Genomic DNA, 15,743 nt, shown 5'->3' on the forward strand with positions numbered 1-15,743 from the left:
CCTTTTCCCCCCAGTGGTGCACAGTAGTGCTGGTTTTACTTTGACAGTGCCTGCGTTTGTTTCCGGGTAAAGAGGACAGGAACAAGGTACAGATGTCATGTAATTTTAACAAACATTCCCCTGTTTCTCTCCTGTGTAACGTGTGTCTTTTCTCATTACTACAACAGTATAGCGGCAACAAGTTGTTTTAGACGTTTCTCGGTGAGTAAGGGAACTCGTTATTGAGTTTAAACGCCTGATTTTGAGGTACAGACGTCACTAGCTCGGTCGTTAGTATTTTGGCTAGCCGGTTAGCATGTGGAGGGTTATGCACGTATTTAGCACCATATCTACTTACAGACTGACCTACGGAAAGACGACAGCTCACGTCAGCTGTAGCCTTCGCTCTCGTAAAGCAGTCTGTAATAGTTTCACAGTCGCCTCGTTGCTTTCTGTGCTATATCTCTGTCTTTGAATTTGAATGTCAGCTAACCGGCGTGTGAACGAAAGGTTCGCACTAACTGATAGTTTATTGGTTGACAGCTGCTGATAAGGAGTTCCAGTTTCTACACAATCCCTGCTGTAATCTCTTAGCCGTTCAGAAACGGGGACACGGGAAACTCCAACTCCTACTTGTCGTGCTCCTCTCTCGTCCTAGACTGCCTGACCTGCCAGACGGTGATTGACATGGCAGCTAATGGAGCAAGCTGTGAGCAGCCTCAGAAACGCGCAGGAGCTAAAGACAAACTGAATGGGAAATCCGCAGGTAAACTCTATCAGTTGTATCTGTTGTGTAACCTTTGACACAGAACTGCACCTATCACCTTATGGCATTCACGCTTTATAAACACTCACACTGATTCACTATGGGTTATTTTCACTTTCCATAGGTGCAAACAAGTACATTACAGAGTACATGTATTATGCATTTAGCATTACCAATTCAAGAAGTGGCAATAAGTGTTGTGTCTGTAAGTATTACAGAGTGTCAAAGTGATTTTCTTTCGTTTTATTCTCCAGACTTGTCATTAAGAGAGAGGAGACAGAAGGATAAGGAAGAGCGCCTGTCTCTGGTGCTATGGAGGAGACCTGTTACCACTTTGCATTACTTTCTCCTGGAGACGCTCCTTAAGCTAAAGGAGTGGACGTTTAAGTAAGACATTAAAGGTTTTTCCTGGATTCTTTTCTTAAAATGAAGCTGTCTCCTGGTTGGACATACCCTGTGATTTAAGCTGCTGTATCAAAAAAAAAGTACTTATGCCCCAGAAGGTGGATTTGTGCATTTTATTGAGACCAGAGACACTTAAATTTAAGGGGGGAAAGAATGGAAGGGGATATGATTGTGTTTTCTTGCTTCCCGATTCAGGCTTTGGCAGCGGAGAGGCATAGTTTTCCTGTGTTTGGTGTTATGCTCTCTCTTTTCCATCGCATACTCAACTGAGGGAGAACACCAGCAAGTAAGCCTCGACTTGTTTTGCTTTCTTAGAGACGTTAAGAATCAGCTAATCAGTTATTTTGTCATCGGCAAGTTTAAAGGTTAACGATGAGTCACTTTTTATCCTGCTCGAGACTTTTCCAAGAATAAACTTTGCATTGTGAGATAATGCAGTGTGCACTGTTGTCAGGTAACCCTTGATCATGTAGTCATCTGTCTGAATGTTCTGTTTACAAATTCATCTGTGCAACGGTCTGTCACGGTTCAGTTAAAACACTACAGTCCTTCAGGGCTTCCTAGAACCAACTGAGAATGGCGTAATCATTTACCTAGAACAGCAGGTCAAACATAGGAAATGAGCAGGGGGAAAAAATAACCCAAGAATAAAGCAAATTTAAATATGTCAAAATCACAAATATTAATGTAAAATAAGGTAATGGGATCGAAAAACATATTGTTTTCATTGTAACTGTGCAGCAATAACTGTTAAGACAGAATTTCCCTGTAAACGGAGTGTAATGAATATTGGTCTAATGCTTTTTTAAATAAATAAACCAATGTAGTTATTAAACGCCTAAAAAAGATTAACTTTTTGTATCATTTATTGTAGAGGTGAGCAATGTGACACTTTTTAATTGTGGACAATCTGATTTGGGCACTTCATACAAAATACAAGGTATATGTTTTGCAAGAGCCAAATGAAGATTCTCTTCCTTATGTTTGCCTCATTTATGATTGTGGAGCCTTTCTCTTTGGCACATTTAAGTAAACCTTACCATCTTACTGGGAGTTTATGCATCAGTCGGACATTTATGGCATACGCACAATGTAACCTCAAACCACTCTGCAACTACTCTGAAAATCAGGCCTTAGACAGTAGCCACCCACTCTGTCCATCAGTCATTCCACATCAGCATCAGGAGAAGCGGCGATATGACTGATGGTGACTGACTTTTGTTTTCACTCTTTATAAACTTCACTCGATTATTTTTAAAGCTGACGTATAAATCATCAGTTATGGTCCAAATTTTCAGAATTCAGTGGAAGCGAAAACAGGAAGTTGTGATTCAGGCCTTTTACACTTAAGTAACAGTGACTTCCTGTGTGTCCAGACAACACATGCAGACCTTATGTGATAACAGATATTCAGCTAATCCTGAAGGGAAGATTTTCACTCAACTTTTTAGATTTTACCTTGAAAGATCATCATCTGATCTTTTAGACGCTGGTGACTACCCTGCCCTTCCCCTTGTCTGATTTATGTATATAGTTAATTTTCTTCAATTTTTTTTCCTTTGCAGTATGTTCAGTATCTGGAAAAGAAGTTCCTATGGTGTGCCTACTGGGTAGGCCTTGGGATCCTGTCTTCAGTGGGCCTTGGAACTGGTCTGCACACCTTCCTTCTCTACCTGGTAAGATAGCATCAGCCGTATGGAAATGCAGATGCAAAATACCTTTACTGAAGTAAAGGTAGATAACAGAGGCAATAACAATGACATGGTTTATATTTAGACTGAACAGGTTTTATATGCATAGACAACAGACCGTTTTAGGCGTGAAACAGTACTCACTGATATGAAACAAAGCGTGGCTACGCACCATTAAGAACAAAGTGTAGTCATAGTAGGAATTTTGAGAGCAGGGATAGTTGTGAGTAACTTGCAAACTGGCAAAAGCTTAAAAACATATATTGAAAAATATAAATTTAACATTTGCAAAAGGAGCAGGGAATACCTGTAAGCGAGAGTCATTCAGCTTTACCTGTCTGTACAGATCCTACTCCCTGTCGTTATTTTACAGTTCAGAATAAAGCTGCTTCTCCTTTGTCACACTATGGCAGGTAGCGCTACGTGTTTGATTTGAGTTTTACACCAGATGCCCTTCTTCATGCTGGAATTGAACCAGTGACCTAAGTGAATGTGTAAACCACCAAACTGTGGGAAAAGATGTAACCATATTCCAAATTTGAAGAAATGTAATTTAATTCCACTTGTGTTAATCATTTCTGGTCTAGATTGAGTTAGCTGAGTTTTACTGAATATTGGCCTGACTAAAGGCTACAAAATGTAAAGAGAAATTGATTACCGACATTATCTGGTTGGTTATGCTCAGCATGGGTCAGAATATAATTTACCTTAACAGTTAGCGATTTTCTTACAAAAATGCTACATTTGCAGAATTCTGCAAAATCGCTGTCCGTTTGTTCCTGTACTCACCAGAGGATGGCGTCATAGTCCACACCGAGCCATGAGCCCTGTGTTTCTTCTAACGTCACACGTTTGTCACACGTCTGTCGAAGGCTTTGTGTGAGTGAAGTGTAATTTTCCCCTGACAGGCAGTCACAGAGTGACTGTCACACTGAGTCACCATGAACATGCGTCATTGGTCTTTGGTTGTGGCTAAAAGGAGAATTTAGCAAAATGAAAGAGAGGAAGAAATTCTCCACCAAAGTCCGCTTCAGGCTGATGATGTGGCTTCTGTGCTGCAGAACATGTGCCGATGTGGTTCAGCTGAGTCAGCCATTTCCATTATAATGAAATAATGGGAAAAGATGTAACTGTGACCTTCCCCTTTTTCTTCTTCTTCTTTTTTTTTAAAGAAATGGTGTACACTCCCTCCATTAATTCTTTACAGCTGTCTAGTGCTCTGCTTCTTTACATACTGTGTGCAACAATAATGACGTAGCAGCAGTGGCTCGTGCCATATACTCTGTGTGGGGTTGTGTATTGTGCTTTTCTTTTGCAGTGAGAATATTAAACAGCTCTGGTTTTCATAATAACTTGTCCTTATGTACCAAAAGTCAAGTCATGAAACATTGTGTCTAGACCAAAAAAAAGGAATTCAGATTACTCCACCGCAGAGGAGTTTGACTTGTTCCTCAAGAGATTGACTTCTTTTTTCTTTAATCACATTACAGTAGGGATTTGTTTTGTTTGGATAATTGTTCACCCTTATTTCCTTCAACATCTTGCATTCATTTTCATAAACTGTTGGGCACTAAATTATTTACCTGCATGGCACTGGCAGCAGCACAGGACCTCATGTCTGCTTGTATATATAGGACACTTTTATAAAGAAGGCATACTTCAGGTTTTATTTCCTTCTTCCTGGTCGCCAGAGATGCTATGTAATACCTGGATATCTGTTGATTACATATGCAGTCACATGTGTCACCTGTGTGACCCTCAGTGATCCAAGCAAACTGATATTAGGGTCTGGCACCCAGCAATTTAATTTTCTTGTCTTTAAGTATAGCATAGGTTGCTTACGGTCTTTGCTGGTAGCTTTCCATCCTCTCATTTGGAGCTACTCTCCATCCTCCAGAGGTTTCATACCTACAGCCTATCTCTACCAAGAAGTTTGCTGATCCTTCAGCCGAAGAGGTTCTGTAGGCTCTCCTGCTTATTTTATAGTTTATGATTGTGTCTATTTGTGGAGGTATTTGCCTACAGAGAGGGGCTTTCATCCAATTCAACCTCCAAAATCCCAACTGTGTGTTGCTCAACGTGGATGATGCTTTACATTAGTCGAGTATGATTGACAGCGGCGTTAACTAGAAATGGGAGAAGCATGAACTCCTCATCAATCCATACTCACTCATTAGGGGGCCTTATCCCTTTATGTTTGGGAACTGTTTGCACTTAAGCTCTTCTATAACACTGGCCTTATAGTTTGCCATAGGTTATTAGATTAAGGGCTTTTTCTCCTTAACTTGCTGTCCAGCAGACTCTCTGCTGCTGTTGTCACCACTCCTTCAGAACCACGACTCCAAACAGCTGATGAGAGAAGTCACTTGTCTGATTTGCCTTCTTTTGCAAGCCGACATGACAAAGATGCAGTGTCTTTACAACCAGGTGCACTTTCCCTCTGCAGGCCAAAGCCACGTGCATTTTTTCCATCTGTGGATGGTGGGTTGATATATGCACCTTAACTTGGGAGCAGGTGGTCTTAGTCATAGTTTTTTTTATTTTGACAAAAATAAAATTTAGTTTTAGTTATAATTTAGGCATCTAAATTCTTTATTTTTTGAAGTTTTAGGCAACTAAATATCATAAGATTATCATAGAACAAATCTGAAGTTGATTTGGTTTACTAATTTGTAGGGTGTGAGAAGTTTGTTAACAAAGCATCTTCTTTTCTTTGATATCAAATGTGAAATATGTCCAGATATCTTCTTTTCTCTTCCGTTGACGTTTCATGTTTTGCCGCGTTTTCATATGAAACGGAGGACATGGGAGGGCCCCACCACATCCTGTTATTCGGTGGTAGATCAAATTGTGCCCGCTAACCTTGCTGCACAAGGAGATTTCTTTTGGTTGGATAACCTCCAAACTCGACCTGCCTCGCTAAACAAATTAATCAATTGTGATTGCATCTCTTTTCTCCAGAACATTTTCATCTGGTTTTTATTTATCGATGACAGTGTCGGTATATTTCATCACAGTTTTTTGTCCTCATGCATTTGTTTTTATGTAGTATTGTCTTGTTTTTATCAGGAAAAAACAGTTAAAGAAAAATATCAGTAAACAAAATGAACACTGTCTCGGACAGAACTCTTCTCTCGTCCATATGTCCCAGTTAGGGCTCACGGTAAACTTTGTGTTATTTGATACCATGTCAGCAGATTGTCATCGGTGTCGGATTGTTTTCAAGGAATTGCCCACATTTGTACTGAGGCAAATGCCCTCATTTTGTTTCCTCCAGAGGGTGGATTACATTCTCAGCCTTTTTCTTGTTTTCAAAGAAGTTCAAGGCTCAAATTCAGTGTTTTCCTTTGGTTGCTGGGGAAACTTACAGCGGCAGCTGCAGTCATCCCACTACACCTCATTTCATCAACACCTTGGACTTCGATTCCAAAGAGGTACCAAAGCAGGTCAGTGGCAGTCTGGGCTTTCCACTGTTGTAGTATTCTTTTGGGATCACCTTCCCTCCAGGCCAAGAGGTGATGTTTACAGATGCCTTCCTCTTAGTTAGCAAAGGCAGTATGGAAGCACAGGACAGTGTGTAGGAGCAGAGGCTGCTTCGCATCGGTGTGCTGGAGCTATGGGTTGTATACTTGGCCCTCAGGCATTTCCGTGCTCAGTCCAATAACACGTTGACCATGTATTGTATCAACTATCTAAGCACCAGATCCAGCCTGTCCTGCATGGAAGCTCAAGGACTCCTGATATGAGCCTCACCTCGTGAGTTTTTCTTGAAAAGATGAGACTTTTGGAGACAACTTTGCCAAAACCTCTGCCGTTTCTTTGCTCCCGGTTTTGACTGATTCAACACATTTACCATTGCTGCTGTGGAGGTTTTACCTGAATGGTGACGCCTGTTGTTTAGGAGAATACTGCACTGATGCCATCAGCACTAGTATAAATGGGGACTTCCCTGTTTATGTCTGATACGACTAAAGCGGCAAGCATAATGGGGCATAATGTAAAATGTCTCTTCTACCCATGACATTTTACATTACCTTGAAAGATGTTCCACTGACTGACATCTGTACCACAGCTGCTTGGACTTCCTGTTGTACCTTCGCCCACTTCTGTAAAGTTAATGTTGCCATTCACATTGTGGGTACAACAGTTTCTTCTGGTCCTTCACTCCGCAACTGCACTGTGGTGAATGCAAATTCATCATGACCTTGTTTTATTGAAGTCATACCAATGAAGTTGATAAGTAATCGAATACCATCTCTTGCGGTCAGGAATAATGGAAGCAAAACAAGAGCTGGGAATCTAAGATTCTGTGAATTCTCTATCACCACCAGAGCACACCGGTGATTAATGAAATTTGCTGCGTACCAGATCCCTTTATTGGGTTACACGTGTAATTTTTATTTCTGTACCTGTTCATAATATACTAAACACATCATCAGACTGGGTATTGGTCTTTTTCTCTGCATAGGTATGAAACTGCTGCATATGGATTGTTTATGAACTCTGTTCTAGTACTCTGTTCTGCAGAGCATGACACAGTGTATTGTGAAAGCATGATACAAATATGCAAGATAAAGTTAATTGCAACAGAATTGCCCCATAGCTGTGGGGCAATCCTAATGAGTAACCCATCAAACGCTGGTATGAATCTCCTGCAATCTGTCAGCAGTGTCTCACGTTCCAGCCCAGGCATCTATTTAGCTTATTTCACTTCATATATTGAATCATTCTCTCTTATTGGAGCTTTCGTCCTCTGCCATCTTTGTAATATCTTATATCAAGTCTGTTTGTTCAGGTTGTTTGGTTGGAAAGGATTCTTGTCCATTGACACATGGAATTATTGTTGACTGTCACGCTCCCCTTGTTGCTTTCATTGTTTGTCCTGATTGGCTTCATTGAGAGTGCCTAATTCTCCAAATTCCTCTGATATTTTGTAATTTTTCACAGAAATGGTGAAGCATTCTTTACATTGTTGTCACTTGACGTGAGCCCACTGCTCATATGGAGATTATTTCCTGTCTCTTAGTTTGCTAAAGTTTAGCTCATGCTCTGAGTGCTTGTACCTTTTGAATCTGTCCACTCTGTTCAGTTTGATTTGTCTGGCATCATGGCATGAAACCGTTTCACTCCAGTGAGCGCTGCAGTAGACTTAAAATTGGCCAGTCAGCAAGCACCGAGTGTGGGACTGACACAGTTGTAAAGCTCTTAAGAAGTGTGGGTGATCGAGGGAATACCCCTGCACCACAAAATAGGTTTAAGTAGCTGCGATGTTAGACCCGAGATGGAAACGGAGTGTGCCGTGTTGATAGATCTGACTAATTTCAGTCATTCACATTGCAGTAACTTCTGTCACACGTCTCTGTTCAACGTTAATACCAACCATAGACGGAAAATGTGTAATATTGTTTTTGAAGAAAAACCACATTTCCCACCAGAAGAATTACACGGAATTTACTTCAAGCCTGAAGCATTAACACATGGCCACATAGAGAGCATGAGGTCACTGATCCACCGGGTGAGGGGAGTAACTCACCAGTATGAGCTTACTCTTCATCATGATGTTTTTGGATGTGTTGCCAAGCAAACACTGGGTTCTAGTCTTTATGTTGTGCTTAAATGACTCATCCTCATGATGCCTGTACTTATACATGTCTGAATTGAGAATTTAAATTTTAGGAGACCAATAATTTAAATGAAAAAGGTTTTCATTTACGTCAATGCACTGCTTTGTCAGTTCACCCCTTTGGCAATCTTCTCAGGAATTTTTCATGATTAACTGAGATTGTTTCCCAATTTTTGGGTGAATTCATTCCACTTTCAACCAGAATCTCACATAATTGAACCCAAACACAGGGATATTTGAATGTTTGGCTTTCCCCTTAAGTTATTGTGGTTGCTCATCATCCCTCAGGATTAAACATGACCACACCCGCTACCATCAGGTCAACATTTCACTGTAGGACTTTTTGCTTTTTAATGAAATTTGTTGAACTCGTTTACTAGGCCAGAGTTAAAAGTAACCTATGGCCCTTCCTGCTGCATCATATTCCTAACCACCTTTTACACACTGAATACCACTAGTGGTTTAAACAGAAAATAATGTCATGTATGTTTGTTCCATGCACAGAGGGTCTCTGTGCATGGAACAGAGACCTTCATCACTGCAGACCAGTGATGAAGCAAAGAACTGTTTGATAGATCCTGAATGACTTCTGTTGATGCGAATGAACAAAGAGAGCAGTGCCGGTGCTGCTACAGCGCCTATCAAACAAGCGTGTCTGAATGTTAAGAGCTTAGGTGTGTTTTCCTCCTTGGTAACAGTGTCTTGTTGTCTCACAAAGGGCTAATGTTAAATGAAGTCCTGCTTGGATGAAAAGGGAGTGTCTTGTGTAAACTAAAGAAGCCTCCTGTGTGCTCATACTCTGAGTGGGTGGAGAGTTACCATGATGAAGCATTTGCAGTCAGCACAGACTAATTGTGCGCTGTCCATCTACTGTCACTGTTGCCTGTTTCACCTCAAAGAAGCATAATGAAGTAGCTATGTTGTGGTTGCAGGTTGCCCAACTGTTACTGAGGCCAGGTGGCTCAACCTAACCGCCTCGACAGTGATAAGTGATGACATAGCTACCTGCCAGATTGGCGGCATGACTCAGCTGCTGGTGCTTTGTGTTTGTTGCTTACAATGTAGCACTCGCAAGCTGTGTTTAACAATACAACAGCAGCTTAAATTACTGCAAACATTACTGCAAACTGCAGGCCACAAAAAGATCACAATCAACACCTTTTGGAAGGACTTTGAACAACAACGACAACTTTAGTTGAAGAGAGATATATTGCACGACTGCAATATGAAATATCTGCTCCTGTTTGAAAGGCTGAAGTTGACACAGACTAATAATTAAAATATAAAGAAAATCAATCTTTAGCCCTTAACTTTGCTGTTCGAGAGTCTTTTGAGTAGCCTTTTGCTCACACTATGACCTTACGTTCATGTTCTTTTGAGCATTTTTCATCATAAAGACAGTTGATGACCTCCCCTGTCCTTTTTAATGAGTTATGAGTCAGTGAAGATCTCTATCATGGATTTTTCCAAGGGTTGCCACATGGACAGAGACCACCCTCACTAACGTCTGATACACACTCAGTCATTTTGTTCTGTAAGCATGGCTGCAATATGACAGAAACCACTCAGTTCAGAAAGGAGCTTCAAGGGTTTCAAAGATGTAAAGGGTTGATGTAACTTGGCTTATTTTCCATCTGTCTCGCTCCTCTCAGGGCCCTCATATAGCTTCAGTAACCCTGGCAGCATACGAGTGTGGGTCCACAGACTTCCCAGAGCCTCCCTACCCAGACCAGATTGTTTGTCCCGAAGATGGAGGAGTGGAGGACACAATCTCCCTCTTCTCAATCATGTCAAAGGTCCGACTGGAGGCCTGTATGTGGGTGAGTGTTAGCTTGAATAAAGATACACTAGAGTTATCCACCCTGACGCACACCAAAGATGCTTTTTCAGGGCTGTGTTGGTCTCGTTTGTGCATAAATCCAAAGTATATCTAATCTTTCACCAAGTAGTTTGATGCATAACTGAGTTATCGCAAACATAAAATGTTCTGTTTATGTTTAGGGTGCCGGCACCGCCATCGGAGAGCTGCCTCCTTATTTCATGGCCAGAGCGGCTCGTCAGTCGGGAGCTGATCCAGACGATGAGGACTACGAGGAATTTGAGGAGATGTTGGAGCAGGCCGAGGGTGCTCAGGTCAGAAGCACTTGTTTTCGTAAAGTGTTAGGTCCTAGGATGTGCACTGGTGTGAACATCAAGAATATTTAAAGATTAAAGAAGGATTATGCTCAGATATGCATTTCGATAAATGTGATTTCGAGAAACCTAAAAAGGCGACATTTAAGTTATATCACTTATTATTTAATTGAGTATGGCTTCCATTTTTGTTTTTGTTTTTTTAATGCTTCTTTCCCGCTCACAAAAATTAGCCAGCGCTCCCTTATCACCCCTATTCTTGCTTCATTTCACGGGCTTCCAGTAAAATTCAGAATCCATTTAAAAATTGACAGGTCAAGCCCTACATGGCCGGGCTCTGGCATCTGAGACCTTACAACAGCAGCTGGCCTCTCAGATCATCTGATCGGGCTCGCTTAGCTGTTCCATGTTCCTTTTTTTAAAACCAGAGGCGATCACGCTTTTAAGGTTGCAGCTCTTAAGGCCGGCTAAATCTGCGGTTTGTTTTAAATGACTGCCGTTTTGTAGGTTAGCTTTTTCTTAATCTTTCTCCCATTATTTTTGGCTTTTGTTCACTTCTAATGTGTTTATGGAAGTGTGCATGTTGGCATGAAGGTCTGCGTGCTGGAACATGTATTCTTATTTTTAATGTGCGGTTTTATTCAAACTGTGAAGCACTTTGTAACAGTGTGTTTTAAAAAGCACTGTACAAATAAAGTTATAATTCTTTCCAAATAAGTTATATTTGGTTTGAACAGGGGCCCAAAGTCATCCAGCCTGCCTTGTACTGCAAGAGCAAAGCAGTTACACTCAATATTGGACTATCTATCTATACATCTGTTCGGATTTATTTTAATGTAGCTGCTTACACGGTGCCCACAGACTCAATACGATATGATCTTATTTAATATGGTTTAATTTCATAATGTGCAACTGACCACAAAGCCACTGTCCAGTGATTGGTCTCAAAGTGGCACGTGACTTCAGTGAAGCCCCGCCCTTCTTGCACTTCCAGTAAATCTGTGTGTTCGTGGGTGAGTCACCCTGAGCACAGCTCCCTCTTTAATCATCCCTCGGGCTTTGCTCTCTCGCTGCCTCCCTCCGTCTCTCTTTCACCGGCCTCTAATTTGAATGACAGGCAGCGCTGTCAGGAACTGAGTTCACATGACTGGAGACTGCTGAGATCAGAGGCTGAGTAAGCAGAACAGAAATTAGAGAAATGGTGTCCATTGTCTCCATCACCTAGTCCCACTTCAGTGGCTCTCAGCTGACAAGGTCATCTTCACAGGGTGTTGTTTTGTTCAGGACATATACACTTAGGTGTGTGTCAGGGGCATTCTGAGAAGCACTGCAAAGACCCATTAACATAAAACAGTAATTGGAATGGATACCAAAGAAGAAGAAAAAAGACTGAGTGTGACAAAAATGGAAACGCATGTCCCTAAATGTGGTAAAACCTGCCTTTGTGTGCAGTGTTGTAGTATTGCAGTGAGCAAATTGAATCTGAGCAGACATGTTCGAGCTGCATCCAGGCAAGTGGTGAAAGGTTAGTTGAAGATGAGAAGAATTTGCTTGTTTACAGATCTGTGCATACCGCAGGAGGCAGTGCTTTAGAGTTGCTCATCCAATATCAGGAGAAGAACCATATATGATGAATTGATTTACATAAAAATGACCAAAACACTGAGGAAGACTTGGAGTCAATACACGTTATGCCTGAATTAGCAGGAAATCTACATCGTTATTTATTTATATAAGGCTTGTGTTCACCCTACTGATGAGCACCTGTTTAAGCCTTTAGAGAAACATGGTGCTTCCTTTTTTCTGATGTTCTGAACACAAAAGTTTTTACCAAAAGTCTTATTATATCACCAGTACCGTATTTTTGACCATAAGGTGCACCGGATTATAAGGCGCATTAAACTTTACTCAACTCATTCTTCTTGCTTCCTCCACTTCTGTACCATTAATTCATTAATGTTGAATTCTCACGCAGCTGCTCTATTCCCATGTTGCTGCAGTATATTAATGACTAACCTCGTATTGTGGATGGATTATCTCAGTTGTTCTCCTGACTGAAGTTTGGTCCGTTTACAGCATCCTGCCATGCGATTGCATTTGTCCCTAACCATCGGGAACCCTCACGTTAACTTTTATCGAGTGGGAAAAAGTTGGCGTTCATCCTCCAGCTTTACTGTGTTTATATTATGCTAACATAGCTGTGTCGCTAGCGATCACGTAGCACATCATTATATACTAACTAGTCCAATTTCAGTAACCCTACAAAAGTCACTGCTGTTAGGTTTCTGTCTTCATTTATGTTGGAAGTGATAGCAGAGCTGTACGTTTTAATTTTTTCAGAAATCTCTCAGTCAGAACATGCTATATCATGTTTAGGTGGAAACTAGCGAGCTAACTTCCTGCTAACTTCTAACTCAATTAAATTTAATAAATCCTGTTTTCATGGATGCCTGCATGTTAAACTTAATTGTTACACCTGGTAAAGCAGCAACACTGATCATTTTATTAAAGATGAAAGAATTTAGACAGTTTTTAACTCTCAGTGATGTCGTAGTGACTTTGGGACCTGAAGCGGATGGAGTTTTGGACCCAGATTACTCCGTGAGGCTCCTGACTACGGTAGCCCTAATGCTCCAACAATCCATCAAGCAGTGCGGCTTCATAGCTTACCAAAATCATACTAAAACATTTTATGACAGATTTTTGAGCGCCGTGTACCAAGTAAAACCGGTTTGAGGTCAGTAAGCACAACCAGAATTCATACATAATGCATGCACTGTCGATTTTTTTTCAGAAAAGTTACGAGTTTAAGTGTGAAAAATACGGTAATTGTTTCGGTGGGTGCATTATAAGCCTTATAAAGGGTAACAGCATTGAAGACTCAGGATGCAGTTTTTATGAACGGTTGCACTGAAACGAACATGAAAAAAGGACTTAGTTTTTATCAACCTCGGTACTTTGGTGCTTTCTTAGTTATAGAAGATTAAAAACTAAACTTAAATTTGACTTTTTGTTGAAAATAAACACACATGGTGCCAGTTTTTTTTTTTTTTTTTTGTTTTTTTTACACTGGCTTCCTGTGCCTTTGATGTTTTTCCTCTATCTCAGATCTTCACAATATAGCCACAGATGTTTCAGCCTCTCAGAAAAAAACCAAAAGGTCCTCTGCACTTTTGTACCAAATTCACCAAACCTCAGAGAAAGTCTTAAATTGCTCTAAAATAGCAGGTATCAGTACTCTATTGCTCCTTGTAATAACACTGGAGACGGCGGCACTGTTAAAACATTTGGTTTGGTTTAAAAAAAAAAAAAGTACACACATTTGCAAAAAGTACAGAGTGGTTATTTTAAGAAAACAAGAGTGGTTGTGTGTTCAGAGATGTGTATGTGTACATGTGAAATCTTTGATGCAGGGAAGTGTAACAAGAATTAAAAACCCGGCAGCTTAAAATAACAATCCCTGCCTGGCAGCCATTGATGCACTTACAATCACTTTATTCACTTGTTGTTGTTGTTGTTGTTTTGCAGGATTTTGTTACAAGAGCAAAACTGGGAGTGCAGCACATGGTGCAGAAAGTGGGATTCTTTGGCATCTTGGCTTGTGCCTCAGTGAGTAGGAAGTTTTCAGGCCTTTTTAAAATTATTTTATTATCTTTTTTTAACTTTTAAACTGAGTTTGTTACGAACAAATTAATGTTCGTGCCCAGACGACGAATCACTACGATCTAATGTGCCCATTTTCAGATTCCTAATCCTCTCTTCGACCTGGCTGGAATAACCTGCGGCCATTTCCTGGTTCCTTTCTGGACCTTCTTTGGAGCAACTCTGATTGGGAAAGCCATCATCAAGATGCACATACAGGTCAGCAGCACAGTGGAAGCATTGATCAGAGGTGGTTTAAACCTTGCAGAGACGGTTTACCTCAAACAACAGCATGTTTTTTCCTTTTTTTAACATAAGCCCCACAGGCCCACGTACTTGCAGCATCTTGCCTTCAAATATGATTCATCTTTTGTTTCATGTCGTCGCGCTTCTCTGTCCGCAGTGTAATAATGCATCTCAGAAATCCTCTCATAGGAAAAAAACGGTTATCCACTGCTGAGTGATACCCTTTGAACAATCCCCACAAGCCTAAAACGTGTGGGAAAGATCAAGCCTCAGTGTTTAAATCATGAGGTGGCGACTATGAGAAAGTCCTAATTGGACACTTCTGGTTAACTGTTTCTGATGGCGCTCTTTTTTTTTTTTTTTCCTTCGGGGATTCCTTATTCTGGTTTGAGCTTTCAGATGCATGCCACGCCACATAAACTTACTCCAGATGAAAGGAGGGAAGCTTTTAAGCAGCATTTAACAAGAGTTTGGATTTTTAAAAATGCACTAGATCCAAAAAAAAACAAAAAACACAACTTAATTACGGAGGGTATTGTTGAGTCTACCATACTAGTGACTAATGTAAGCTCAGACTGCAAGGGGCTGTCTGCGTCTGAGGCACACTGTTGAGTGTTTCAACAAACTAAAGCCTATCAATCTCTTGGTGGTACCAGCCAATGATCTCACTATGAGACCTTTCAGACAAAGAGGACTTGAGGCAGTGGGGGTAATGAAGGATGTAGAGTGGATGTGAGGGAAGAGAAGGAAATTGAGCAGACTGTAAGAGGCTACAGGGGGGAGAGTCTTTTGTCTTTTCTTTTTTTTCCTCCCCCCAATTCTGTACCTTGAACCTCATGGACGTTGGATGCCATATCCTGTCTGATTTTGTCCAGGGGGCCATGTGTCATGCCGTTTTAGAGCTGATCAGTTTCAGGACCAGGGGGAGAAGGGAAAAAAAGTGAGTTTTTTGTTGTTTTTTTAGAACCCCCACCCCTCCACTTGGGTGCTTTGAAAACCACACAAAACCCCTCACACAGACCAAAATTTAGGTTACCGCCAGGTTTGAGTTTCATAATTAGGGTGTCTGTGAACAATGTCAGATGTGGCCTCAATTTCTCAGAGTTGTGTCATTAAAATTAAGAATCTAAACGCATCTTTCTGCCAAGAGTTTTTTTTTTTTTTTTTTTATAAAAAAAGGTGTTAAGGAACAAATGTTTTTTGAAAATGCTACACATTTTAGGAGACTTTATGAATAAAGTTGAGAATTAAAAAAAAA

General features: G+C 40.8%; 1 protein-coding gene across 4 annotated transcripts in view; it reads left to right on the forward strand.

The window, feature by feature from the left end:
* vmp1 (vacuole membrane protein 1) overlaps window positions 1–15,743 on the forward strand; it is a 20,186-nt gene continuing 4,443 nt past the window's right edge. The window contains exons 1-9 of one of the 4 annotated variants that reach the window (XM_082501808.1): window positions 1–86; window positions 638–745; window positions 1,000–1,132; window positions 1,346–1,436; window positions 2,716–2,826; window positions 10,117–10,284; window positions 10,466–10,597; window positions 14,126–14,206; window positions 14,342–14,458. In XM_082501808.1, coding sequence (XP_082357934.1) covers window positions 667–745; window positions 1,000–1,132; window positions 1,346–1,436; window positions 2,716–2,826; window positions 10,117–10,284; window positions 10,466–10,597; window positions 14,126–14,206; window positions 14,342–14,458 — 912 coding nt within the window. In that variant the 5' untranslated portion in view covers window positions 1–86; window positions 638–666. The other 3 variants (XM_082501807.1, XM_082501805.1, XM_082501806.1) reach the window with 3 other exon arrangements.

This window comes from Aulonocara stuartgranti, assembly GCF_965226115.1.
Source record: "Aulonocara stuartgranti genome assembly, chromosome: 14".
In the NCBI taxonomy this organism is placed as follows: Eukaryota; Metazoa; Chordata; class Actinopteri; order Cichliformes; family Cichlidae; genus Aulonocara; species Aulonocara stuartgranti.